At 39.9% G+C, this 12901-nt stretch overlaps 2 protein-coding genes across 3 annotated transcripts; both read left to right on the top strand.

The window, feature by feature from the left end:
- Positions 1–106: 106 nt before the first annotated feature.
- LOC128447642 (cytochrome P450 2J2) lies at positions 107–5812 on the top strand. 2 transcript variants are annotated; one of them, XM_053429885.1, is made up of 10 exons: positions 107–251; positions 1099–1754; positions 2617–2779; positions 3171–3320; positions 3412–3572; positions 3915–4091; positions 4599–4740; positions 4836–5023; positions 5126–5267; positions 5385–5812. In XM_053429885.1, the coding sequence occupies exons 2-10, from the start codon at positions 1572–1574 to the stop codon at positions 5558–5560; spliced, it is 1482 nt and encodes a 493-aa protein (XP_053285860.1). In that variant the 5' UTR covers positions 107–251; positions 1099–1571; the 3' UTR covers positions 5561–5812. The 2 variants fall into 2 exon arrangements, with proteins under 2 accessions (XP_053285860.1, XP_053285861.1); XM_053429886.1 differs by having other exon boundaries at positions 113–251; positions 1102–1754.
- A 1439-nt stretch (positions 5813–7251) lies between these two features.
- On the top strand, positions 7252–11707 carry LOC128447641 (cytochrome P450 2J4). Its single transcript, XM_053429884.1, has 9 exons — positions 7252–7541; positions 7940–8105; positions 8202–8354; positions 8431–8591; positions 8758–8934; positions 9022–9160; positions 10737–10924; positions 11039–11180; positions 11280–11707. The coding sequence occupies exons 1-9, from the start codon at positions 7350–7352 to the stop codon at positions 11453–11455; spliced, it is 1494 nt and encodes a 497-aa protein (XP_053285859.1). The 5' UTR covers positions 7252–7349; the 3' UTR covers positions 11456–11707.
- Positions 11708–12901: the final 1194 nt, after the last annotated feature.

Here is a 12901-nt window from a genome sequence, read left to right as displayed (position 1 = left end):
TTGACACAGAGTAGGTGAGTTAGATGACTGGTACCTCCCCCTACTGGCTAGAAACGTAACAGCATGTCAAAGTCTACATTCTCCCTTTTTCTCAATATGTGCTCACTTGTTTTATAATGTGGGCTACACTGGCAAGCTGTTCCCAAAGAAACACACGCTTACCTGTGAATACACAATACTGCGGATGAGTTTGATTCATTAAATCTACAAGGGAATCATTTTGGTCCTATTAGGAACAGCCTTACGATAAGGTAGATAATCTTCTCCCAACTCTATTATATTTTGTTACACAGCCAAACAACTGATGGCAAGTACTCAAGAGTAAGTGCAGCAAGTGAGAAAGAATTTGGCAATTTTCGTGGCAAAGAGATAAAATGTTTTTTAAGCCTTTCCATAAGTTGTGGGTATTTTCATGTGTTCAGAAACAAAACTGTAGTCTGGAAAGCAGGGTTTTCACAGCCATGTCATTAGTGCATGCCATTTAATTATAGGGGAAAAAAACAGGGGGATGGGGGGGGGCATACATTATGCAACAGCCCACATACACAAAACATAGTCTGGGCTACTGTAAAAAAAACATGGTAACTTCCAATGTAAATATAAAGTATTTAAAAATAAAGTGGCACATTTAAGGGTAAAAACGACAAATCATACAATATAGATACTTACACATCAGTGAAAACATCTTATCTAAATAAAAAAAACATTCACTCAATAATAAACTTAAGTTACTTTGCTTGTTTACAGTATATCAAATGTCCGTATGCACCCATTACATTGCACAATGAATTAAAATGTTGCTCAAATATTGGTAAATTCCAGAAAATGTATAAAGCAAAATTCATGAAAAGTATGAACTTATTGAGTAATATTTACATTATAATGAGGGAAATCGATTACCAAAAGAAGGGGTTTATAGTTTATGGTGCAGCCATTTATGGTTTATATACAGAGGACACTGAGGACAGCATCTCCATTCCTTCACTTATCTATGATTAGATGTTTTAGAGCGATATATAAGCGAGCTGCCGTGACTAAACACAGCTGAGACTATATGAAACTTATCTGCTGGTCTTTCTGTTTTCCTGTTTGCATCAGCAGCACGTCCTGCCCATGAATCCATCAGTGGTGTCTCTACATAATAAAGATAAGTCCAGTGTTTTCTTCCAGTCCATTCTTTGATACTTATAGACGCTTGTTTCTGGCTCATTATCCCCTTGGAGGAGGTTTGACCTGTGATGGAGATAAAGACAGAGCACTGACACTAGGGTCTAGAATGAAATTAAACATGATATATTTCAATACATATTCTTACCTTATTGTATTTACTAATTTATTGATAATAAGTGATCACTGAAAGTATTTTTTTTATCAGTAAGCAGTCAGCTGGAAGAGCTCAAGCTTCAGTCCTGTTTATCACTTCAAAACGTAGGCCAAAGGTCCTGTGGGGCCTACACCATTATGTAACATTTCCTGGTCGAGCCTGTTTTTTCGTGGTCTCCTCCATTCCTCGCCCGCATGTGAGGGGATCGACACAGATTTTTCAGAGGGCTGTTTGAAACATCTTCATTATGATTTTTCAAGCTATTTTTGATTACTTGGACTTATCTGTTTGGCTCCTGTTTGGTTTTGCATTGTTGCTTTTGACTGATGTGATTAGAAACTGGAGGCCTCACAACCTTCCACCTGGACCATGGGCACTGCCTTTTGTAGGAAATGTCTTCACCGGAGTTGACTTCAAAACAATGGAGAAGGTGAGATGAACAAAGACACTTCATAGAGAGTGTGCATGACCACAGTAGAGTCGCTCTTTAGTATCCATGGACAAATTACAGAGAGTATCTATGTCAACATGACAACCAAATTGGCCAAATATTTCACATACAATGTAAAGCATCTTCATCATTACAAATCTTACTGCTTCCTTTTAAACCTTTTCCTATCCTGGCTCCTACATACACCTCCTCCATCCCTATAGGATGGATCTTAAGGTGTCTCTGTTTCTGATTTAACGTCTGGTATAACTTGTTATTATTCTTGTTTATATATATAAACAAACAAGAATAACTAAATATTTATATGGGGACCATGGAATACGCACGTGTTGTGTAAACCCCAATTTTCTTATGTTGCTACTAAGTGGTATTGCCTTACGAACACACACGCAGTACATTACAATGTGCACCATATGCACAGTGAGGGTAGGTCTGTCTGCCTGTTGAGAGCTGGAGGCTTGTCATAGCAACAAACAATTGTACAAGTTGTATGTACCAATTGGACTAATTCCTCCTGAGGAAAGTAAAAACAGTATGGATGTTTTAATGAGCCAATGACCTTGTGGGGGAGAGAGAGAGAGAGAGAGAGAGAGAGAGAGAGAGAGAGAGAGAGAGAGAAGTGGAGTAAGGAGTGCTGCAAATATCTCTACAGTAGCATGGGAACAAAAACATGGTAGCCTATAGAGTATACTATGAGCCAGAGCGAGAGACAACAACATGAGATTCATACAAAGTTTGGTGAAAATCTGTCCATGCTTTTCTGCACACACACACACACATGCATTTCTTCTGAAAAAAATATCCTCTCTCTTGATGAGTAATTTTTTATTTTTCCATCCAGCTGGCTCAGGAGTATGGGCCAGTGTTTAGCTTGAGGAGAGGCAGCGAGAGGATGGTGTTTATTTCAGGACACAAGATGGTCAAAGAGGCACTCGTCATCCAGCTGGACAGCTTCGTGGATCGACCCGTCGTTCCTCTCTTCCATGTTGTCTTCAAAGGCCTCGGTGAGTCAATGAATGAATGTTGCAAGAGCTGTTTTTTCTCCAACTAAATCGTTTTTATGCTGTGTTGAAGCATTTGACTAGAAATTTTGATATCGACAACCAATGCGCATGCAACTACTGGATCATTTTTGAATGCCACATCTGTGTGGCGATAAAACGTAGGCACTGACATCTCATCCCTCCCAATAGGCATACAGTACAGGAGAGGTTAGAGAGTCACAACTGTTAACAGTATCTGTTCAAAGTACTGGAGGTTGTCATTAGTGACAATGGTTCAAACACATGAAAAGGCATCATATCAATAAACTTTGCCTAGTATTCACGTTATTCTGAAACTACATGCATGAATCTTTGTTCTGTTTGTCAACAAGCTAATGTGACCTGCACACAGGCATCGCACTGAGCAATGGTTACTTGTGGAAAAAGCAGAGGAAGTTTGCCAACACTCACCTGCGTCACTTCGGAGAGGGCCGGAAGTCCCTGGAGAAATATATTGAAGTGGAAAGCAACTGTCTCTGTGAAGCGTTCAAAGAGGAACAAGGCAAGCAGATACTGTAGCTTTGCGTAAATCATCTGTGATTTTTCCGGTGGGATTTATCATTTGAGTTGAATTGACTACTGTATATTCCCAGGAAGACCCTTCAACCCCCAGTACACCCTGATCACTGCAGTCGGTAACATCATCTCCTCTGTGGTGTTCGGGCATCGCTTCGAATACAGTGACGAAAGCTTTCGCAGGGTTCTGGAGCTGGACAATGAGGCCATTCTGCTCGCTGGTTCTCCTCAGACTCAGGTAATTCCTGTATGAAGTATTATCTTGTGATCAAAAAACAAACTGCGCTCGCCATCTTGTGTTATCGTAACAGCACTAAAGCAAAAAAAAAAAAAGGATACAGGTGGTCCCTCTATAAACCACAATGATTTTCACTGAACACGTTCATATCATTTTCAGTGAGGCAGCATGATATGCTACATCCAGTTCCTTTAAGACAGATAGAGATGTATGCAGACTTGTACCAAAATGTATATAAAAAGGTACGTTGGACATAGACTTTTCTAACAGTAAAACAAAAACATTTTCAAATGAAAATAGAAACCTTGTCTATGGCTGACAAGACTGTGTCTCATCAAACAGCTGTATGATGCCTTCCCTGGCTTGTTCAAGTACCTGCCAGGGCCTCACCAGAAAGTCCACGCCAACTACGCACAGATCACAGAGTTCCTGAGGAAGGAAGTAGAGAAGCACCAGGAGGAGTGGAACGCTGAAGACCCTCGAGATTATATAGACGTATACCTGTCTGGGATTGAGAAGGTATGGTCTTTATTATGCTTTCAGTAAGTGGGATTTTGTTAAACTAAGTGACTTGTTTTCCCATCGTGGAACCTTTATCAAAGAAACACTATTAATCAGCCCATTATCATAACATGGACAAAACAAGAAAACAGTATGAATATCTATTTCTTCCACTGTTAGAGACCTGACCTGCCTACCCACACAAGCCTTTTAAACAATTACAGATTTCTGCTCAGATTGAAATCCATCCTTCTATGCCTATAAAAGATTTTTACACTGTGTCGTACCTAAACAGGATCTTTGTATAGTTGCTCAGCACTGGTGCCATAACAGCTTCAGTGAGCTATCCTGAGAGGGAGTGGTGTCTGTGTCTTTATTATCTATTGGGAAATTAAGATGTTAAAGTCCTTGATGAGAATAACTGTTAAATATCATGTTGCATCAGTGAATTGTATGAAAAAGTATGAAGGCCGCAGCCCTGTGAGTAATGTTATAAAATAACCTGTTTTATTGCTGACTCATTAGAATAAAGATGATCCTCAGGCTGGCTTCAACATTGAAACCCTGCTGATTTGCACGCTTGACCTGATCGAGGCCGGGACGGAAACAGCCGCCACCACTTTACGCTGGGCGCTCGTATACATGATAAACTACCCAGAGATACAGAGTCAGTCAATTCATCCTCATTAATTATGTTAAAGACTGGAGTGCTGTGTTTAATGGCCAATTTTGTGGTAATGGCTCTGCTGCCTCACTCTGCAGAGAAAGTCCAAGAAGAGATAGACAGGGTTATAGGACAGTCTCGTCAGCCAACTATGGCTGACAGACCCAACCTGCCCTACACTGACGCCGCCATCCACGAGACTCAAAGGATGGGAAACATTGTTCCGATGGGATTTCCCAAAATGGCGAGTAAAGACGCCACACTGGGAGGATACTTTATACCCAAGGTAGAAGGCTGTTGTGTCCACACTCAGATGAATGTCAAGTCGTGAAATTTGCCAATGATTCATTCACAGCTGGCTAAAAAAGAATTGCATGACTCTTTCCAGGGCACAGGTATAACTACACTGCTATCATCTGTGCTGTTTGATAAGAATGAGTGGGAGACTCCAGACAGCTTCAATCCCGACCATTTCTTGGATGCAGAGGGTCAGTTCCACAGGAGAGACGCCTTCTTGCCATTCTCAGCAGGTTCGTTCTACACTCGTTGATTTCTTTTAAACTCCTTGTCTTACAAGAGTTGCTACCGAAACATTTCTAATAGGTTGTAAGTGCAGAACCTTCAATCTCATCTGTCTCCGCGTCCAGGTAAACGTGTGTGTTTAGGGGAGCCCCTGGCCAGAATGGAACTGTTCCTGTTCTTTACGTCCCTCCTCCAACGCTTCACCTTCTCTCCTGTTCCTGGAGAAATGCCCAGCTTAGAGGGTGTGCTGGGCTTTACCCATTCCCCAGACGAGTTCAGGATGCTCGCCACACCCCGTTGATGGCTCTCCATCTCTCCAGCTTCCATCATCCCATCCAAAAGAAACATCAATTAGCAGAACATCCACAGTTCTCTTGCGGCAACAAAATCAAAGATTTGTGTTTGCATAATTGTGTAAACACATCAAAGGTCCGTCATCTTAAGTGAAACAATAAGACAATGATTGTACATCGAAACTTGTAATTGTAAAATACTGAGAATGACTTGACTCCCGTGTGTACATAAAAAGTAAAGTAACCATAATGATAAAATTCCCTGCTGTCTTGGTCTTTGGCTTAAGCGCACTCAATTACTGTTCATTTGGTTCTTGCAGCAAATTGAAGCCATTATTTCCACATAACAAACAGCTCTTTGAACTTTACATCTCATAATGACCCCTAATCTAGATAAGTTGGTTGTTAAGTTTCAACTTTTGCTTACTTATATAACAGTGATTCCACAACTTCCTTATCAAACTCAAACTTCAATAATAAATAATTATTACAATTTCAATAGGGCCTCCGCACTGTCGGTGCTCGGGCCCTAATAATACTAATAACACAAACCCCTCAGAAATAGTTGTTGCCCATATATGTTTTTGTTTTAGTTTATGTCTATGCCATGTTTTAAAAACACATAATTTCCCCTTTCCCTTTCTTGTAAGAGATCATAGTTCATTCGAATGGATCCAAACACCTACACAAAAAACTAAATCTTCATTCACCACAAATGTCTGCATCTCCCCCATATTTGAATAAACCCCCAGGTTCTCATAACTGCTTTTCATAATAAGAAAGAAAAAGGACAGAAAGTTTAAATTACTTTTTGTTAATGAGGGACTATACAAAGGTTGTAAGTTGTAACATATCAAAAAAAGTGTAGCTATATACACTTTCTAAGAAACTAAAGACTTGTTTCATGGGCTTCTACTTATGGATTTTCCCTCCCCACTATATTCAGGTGGGGTTCAGCCTTTGGATCCTGATATGGTTGAGGCTTGGCTTTGACCAAAGTGTTACACAAGCTCAAATGTAAAAGAACATAAAAATAGATATAAAAAACAGGGAAAAAAACAAAGCAATAAAACATTAAACATCATAAATAATCTCAAATAATCTCAGATGAATATCGTATGAGAACAAATGGAATCAAGGTCTCACACTCAGCTAAAATTGCAAGGTATAGAGAGATGAAGCTGGTCTTTAGCAATGATTTAAAGGTTTCTATGCTCTTAATGGTTAATTCATTCTAACGCAAACAGATCCGCTGTTAGAGGAAGCCACTGCAATGTTCCAGTTTGGTATTTTATGCTGCAGTGTATTGGCTTGTTGTTTGCAAGTGAGTTGTTAATCGTCAACTCACTTGTGGGAAAACAGGAACCATGGTGCCACGCTCGTGCCGCCAAACACTCAGACTTTGTCCTTAAAAGTGACATGCTATTTCCACACCATGCCATGACAGCTTGTACACTACTGTCCACATTCAATATATGTATAGTACACTGAAACACTGCGTATATTTTGCAAACAGTGACGAATACTCAACAAAGTTTGTGCATAGTACTACTGCTTTAAGCTTCACATCTAGCATGACAAAGGTCTGGTTCGTTGATGGAAAGGTAGGCTTGGGTTATCTGTCACTGATTACACAAGTGCAATGTCAGGATCTTTGTATGGACTTTGTACTGATTGTTTTATTTATATAACTGACATAAAAAAATAAAAGGTTAGACACTGGTGTTACACTGGTCAGAAGAGAACGAATTGGAAAACACAGACCTTCCTCCTGCTGCTGCTTTGGCATTTGAAAACATGTGGCTTTATGATTTTTTGCTGAGTTTCGACCTTAAGGGGTTGATTCTGTTTCTACTCATTTTTATTTTAATGGCAGATTTCATCAAACACAGGAATCCACCAAATTATCCTCCAGGACCGCCTGGTCTGCCCATTGTGGGGAATTTCTTCAGTATGGACAGCAAAAATCCATCCAATTATTTTACCAAGGTAAATATTACAGGCTTCAAGTTATTTAAGTGTTCATTTATTAATAAATATCATTAAATCTGTTAAAACAGATTCTTACCCATTAAACTTGGTTGGTTTTAATTGAATTAATAGAACATATATATTTTCAGTTGAATATTCGTATGTTTCTATCAGGATAGTGGCATATGTGCTTTATAGCAACATATGTAACTTGGTCACACAACTTGAAATAATTTACTATTTGATTCCTTTTTAGAAATGCATTAAGAGAATGAAACCTTAAACAATGCTTTACCTGATAATGTGTTATTTTTATGTAGAAGGAAGGTTGACAAGTTGTTATTGTGCACTAGTGCATTATTTAAATAGAGAAAACATTTTTGGCTGACCTGAATCTTCCTCTGTCATGTCGGCAGCTGGCTGATGTCTATGGGAACGTGTTCAGTGTCCGCCTCGGGCAGGAAAAGATGGTGTTTGTGACTGGGTATAAGATGTTGAAGGAATCCATAGTGGCGCAAGCTGAGAACTTTGTGGACCGACCCCACAGTCCTATGTTTGACAGGATGTACAAAGGCGGCTCAGGTGCAGGCATCACTCTCTTTCTCTGGTCCAGTGCAGAACAGAAGTGACTTCCCGCAAGTTGATCACTCTTTTATTCCTCTGCATGCTTGTGTGTAGGTGGTCTGTTCATGAGTAATGGTGAAACATGGAAGAAACAGCGGCGTTTTGCTTTGTCCACCTTACGCACATTTGGCCTGGGCAAAAGTCTCTTGGAGCAGAGCATCTGTGAGGAGATCCGATACCTGCAGGACGTGATGGAGAACGAGAAAGGTGGTTAAAATTCAGCATACAATAAGCTCATAATCCCACATGAGGAGTTGCCATAACATGGACTCCTCTCTTCCAGGTGAACCTTTCAGCACAACAGGCCTCCTCAACAACGCTGTATCCAACATCATTTGCCAGATGGTGATGGGAAAACGCTATGAGTACAGCGACCACAACTTCCAGACCATGCTGAGGTATCTGTCTGAGGTTACTGAGCTGGAGGGCTCCGTATGGGGTATGGTAAGTCAATAAAACACATCAAGTTTAATCATTGGCAGAGAGGGCGCTCTCAGGTGTAATTGGGGGTGTTGATTCTCCGTAACCAGGAGGACCACATCTCGGATCAAAATTTTAAAGTTGAAAGAAAAAGGTTAACTTTCCTCCCTCTGCTGTTTTCTTACTGTAGCTTTATGAATCGTTCCCCAACGTGATGAAGTACTTGCCAGGTCCTCACAACAAAATATTCAGCAACTTTTTCAACCTCCAAGTCTTCATGAACCAGGAGTTACAGAGACACAAGAAGGACCTGGACCACAGCAATCCCCGGGACTACATTGACACTTTCCTCATTGAAATGGAAAATGTACGTGGCCAGATGTGTTTTACGTAGAGTTTTAGCCCTCTCCATCAAACTGCAAATCATTCACCACTATATCTACTCTCTGAACAGCACAAAGACACCGACCTGGGCTTCACTGACCATAATCTGGTTATGTGCTCTCTGGATCTATTCCTGGCCGGAACAGAGACAACTGCCACCACACTGCAATGGGCTTTGGTTTATCTCATCAATAACCCTGAGATCCAAGGTAGGTCACATGCAAAGATGCATAGAAAGCTGTGAAATAGGAAGGAAACAGAAGTTTGCCTCTATCCATACTTATAAATGCTAATACTTATTAATATAAACATCAGCATATGGACACACTCATACGCACAATGATAACATGATCATTATATGCAGGAATTATGATGAATATGTCAACTTCTTTGTTAAGGTTGTTAACATGCTAACATTTTATAATTAATTCACATGTGAGGCTGATAGACTAAAAGATTTACCTGATAATGTTGCTACTTGAAATGTTAAAGGATAAACAAAGTCTTTAGATTACATCCTAAGGGAATCATGACCATGAATACTAAATGAATCTACCCATGTTGAGTTGTTCAGGACTATAGACTGTATCAAGATGGACAACACATCTCCACCTTCTCCTATTATCCAGAAAAGATGCAAAAATATCCTGGATACATACGCTGCCATCTTGCACTTCTGGAGTCTTTGCAGTAGCATTCCAGGAGGTGGAGCCACAGTAGCAAAGTTACACATGCTCGACCAATCACAAGTCAATCACAGCTTTCACTCATGATGTTTCAGCCCATTTTTATAAAGCTCAACAGCATGGTTACAAAGTAAAAAATCCCATTCACTTTCTAAATAGATGTCTTGATTACCAGTCAATATTGTAACGATCCAAAGGTAGACTTACAGCAAGCTACACGCATGTGAAACGATGTTATATGCTCCTGTAGAAGACACAAGTTCATATATCAACTGCGTTATAATATAAACACATTTTATTTGCAAAGTCAAGGAGAAGCACTACAAGACCCACATTCCTGAGGTATAATAGCATCCTTGCTGATTGGTGGAGCTCGCTCTTACTATGGAAATGCGAACAACAACAACGAATACAATGTTGGCTTAACTTGGCTCCAATCTGAAATGATCAGATAATTCAGCTTTATACTAGGTTAATATACTATACACTATACGAAACATTATATATGAACAACCATCAACAATATATTGCAACACTATATTATCAACATGGTTAAAATTCCAGAAGAAGTACGCTGCAAGTTTTTGGAAAGGGATCTTTCATGTTGTGCAATTGATACATTAAACGTGACACCATGAAATGGTGTGCCTTCGCCATTCAATAAATGTGGTTATTCCCAACGATATTGACTATTACTATTAAAAATCTTAATATTAAATAGCCATCATATCGTCCATCTTACAATCTATGGTCTGGACAAAAGCAGTTGACTAAACTACTAATCAACATTGCCACCTTTAAAGCGGTGTTTAATGATATGAACACTTAATATGGCTTATTTTATTTTTCAAAAACTAAATCAAGACCCAAGGGGATTGAACAGTTCAGATAACTGAATTTCTCCCTAGAAGAACACTTCATGAATCAGATGTAACAAAAAATCAAATGGATTAGCAGTAGCATATATATATATGTGTGCCGGTGGCAATCGAACAGACATGAAGACAGGATCATGATGTTTGATGGCCAACCGAGGCAGACAGTTTTTAATATTTCCCCCTTGCCATAAGTTAAAACCATTCATTTGTTGAATTTCAAGAAAAGGTCCAGGCAGAGATAGACGGAGTGATCGGACAGAGCCGTCAGCCCACTATGGCCGACAGACCCAACATGCCCTACACTGACGCCGTCATCCATGAGATCCAGAGGATGGGAAACATTGTTCCTCTGAATGGACTGAGAGTAGCTGTCAAGGACACAACACTGGGTGGTTATTTCATACCTAAGGTAGATTGTCATTTAAGTCAGACCATTACATGTTTATATAAGAAAGAGACATGAAATATGTGAGTGTTGTTGTTGCAGCATTGCTTTGTGTTAACCTATGAATCGTGTTTTTAGGGTGCATCCATTATGCCCATGCTGACCTCGGTGCTGTTTGAAAAAGATCAGTGGGAAACCCCGCACACTTTCAATCCCGGACACTTCCTGGATGCTGAGGGAAAGTTTATGAAGAAAGAAGCTCACCTGCCTTTCTCTGCAGGTAAACCATGCAGATTAACCTCCATTTTAAACATGACCCAGAATACACATCTTGTGCTCTTACATCTTTGTGATTGTGCGTGTGTGCGTGTCGCTTCAGGGAAACGTGTGTGTCTTGGAGAGGGTCTGGCCAAGATGGAGCTGTTTCTGTTTTTGGTAGGTTTACTGCAGAAGTTCTCTTTCCGGGCTCCTGGCGGAGTCGAGCTGAGTACAGAAGGAGTTTATGGATCGACTCGAGTGCCGCACCCCTTCAAGGTTCATGCCAAGGTTCGCTGAATTAGGCGACATCTCACTGAATCAACGCGTTACAGGACGAGACACAAACAAATCACAGAAGAGACGACTCATTCTGAACACCTGCTTAGTCTCTCTGCCTAATTCTGTGTGATGGAGTTTGTGATTTGTAAATTTTTATTGATTTGTTGATAGTTTGTTTAAAATATTTTTGCTTTTGTTTAATTAAGGAAGTCATCAATTAGTAATAAACTGACATGGTTAAATAAATGAATTAAATTAAAGTAAATTAAATTATTTGATCATTAATTGGTTGATGTCACTGATAAAAAACACACATCAAAACAATATAACATGAGATTGAGTTGGTTGGTGCAGCTGTTACAACATTAATGCTGGTATTCATGCAATATTTTCTCTGGAGGAAGTGCATGTGTGAATGCAAATGTCCGTCTTTCCTCCAAGTGTAAAGTCCATAGAAATCCAGCAGAACCCAATGTGTGAACAAAGCAGGGGTTGATGACGCATGACAGACACATGAATGAAAAAAAGAAAAGAAATATCTCCTGGTGAAAAAACAGTTTCCACACATAGAAGACAGAAGAGAGTTTCTGGTGATAAGAGCCGACACCGGTTTCTGTGTGTTGTCAGGAAAATCACTTGATCACCTCCTGCCTTGGTCTGCTGCACCCTTCTGCTCCACCTCTCGCCTGAATAATGCAGAGGATTTGTTGCTATTGTGAAGGCTGCGGTGTTGTGCATGAGTGAAAGACAAACTGAGTAAACTCTGCAGTCAATTCTCCAGATTTTACCCACAGGTCATGTCTAAAACGGCTCAACACTAGAGATGTCAGTTACACTATCCTCAACGGTCATCCAAAGCTCCCGTAGCAGTATTTCAAATAATTCAAGCTATAAAATATCTCAACAAATTTCCTCACAATGTTTAAACCAAGCTGTCTGCTTATTTTAAGCAGTTGAAGGTATTTTTTAAGCCCACTGAGTAATATTGTGGTATTTGTGGGAGTAAATAACGCAGCCTCTCCTTTTCTTAAGCTCAGCAAAGATAAAACACAATTGTTACAAAAGAACATAACCAGAACACATGCACATACCTCCACATTACTCCACATACCTCCACCAAGCCCCAACACTCCTCCTCTGAAACCACATTTAAATGCACTAGGTCCAGATTTGTATTGGGATCTGCGCCACACTGCAAAATATCAGTCCCCTAAACATGTCAGATTTTTCTCATCAAGATCCATGACTTATTCTCTGAGAAATCTTATTATATATTTAAAAGGCACCATATCCATAAAAAGTCCTGGATCTGCTCTGGATCCACACCAGACTTTAATGGGCTTTTCCTTGGCTGATGTTTCCTCTGTCGTGGCAATTTCTACAATCCCAACTTAATGAGGAAACAAGACTCAAATCTCTAACAGTTTTGACACACTTTAATGTTCAGAGCATGGTGCATACAAC

Source organism: Pleuronectes platessa, chromosome 9, assembly GCF_947347685.1.
Source record: "Pleuronectes platessa chromosome 9, fPlePla1.1, whole genome shotgun sequence".
In the NCBI taxonomy this organism is placed as follows: domain Eukaryota; kingdom Metazoa; phylum Chordata; class Actinopteri; order Pleuronectiformes; family Pleuronectidae; genus Pleuronectes; species Pleuronectes platessa.
The sequence above is the reverse complement of the archived record's forward strand: the minus strand, read 5'-3'. Positions and strand labels throughout refer to the sequence as shown.

Bases quoted from the DNA above. Each gene is read 5' to 3' on its own strand.
- LOC128447642 (XM_053429885.1), top strand. From the start codon at position 1,572: ATGATTTTTCAAGCTATTTTTGATTACTTGGACTTATCTGTTTGGCTC. The intron at 4,092-4,598 runs GTATGGTCTTTA...CTGACTCATTAG, and splicing joins ACCTGTCTGGGATTGAGAAG to AATAAAGATGATCCTCAGGC. The intron at 4,741-4,835 runs GTCAGTCAATTC...CTCACTCTGCAG, and splicing joins AAACTACCCAGAGATACAGA to AGAAAGTCCAAGAAGAGATA.
- LOC128447641 (XM_053429884.1), top strand. From the start codon at position 7,350: ATGTGGCTTTATGATTTTTTGCTGAGTTTCGACCTTAAGGGGTTGATT. The intron at 8,106-8,201 runs GTGCAGGCATCA...GCTTGTGTGTAG, and splicing joins GATGTACAAAGGCGGCTCAG to GTGGTCTGTTCATGAGTAAT. The intron at 9,161-10,736 runs GTAGGTCACATG...TTGAATTTCAAG, and splicing joins CAATAACCCTGAGATCCAAG to AAAAGGTCCAGGCAGAGATA.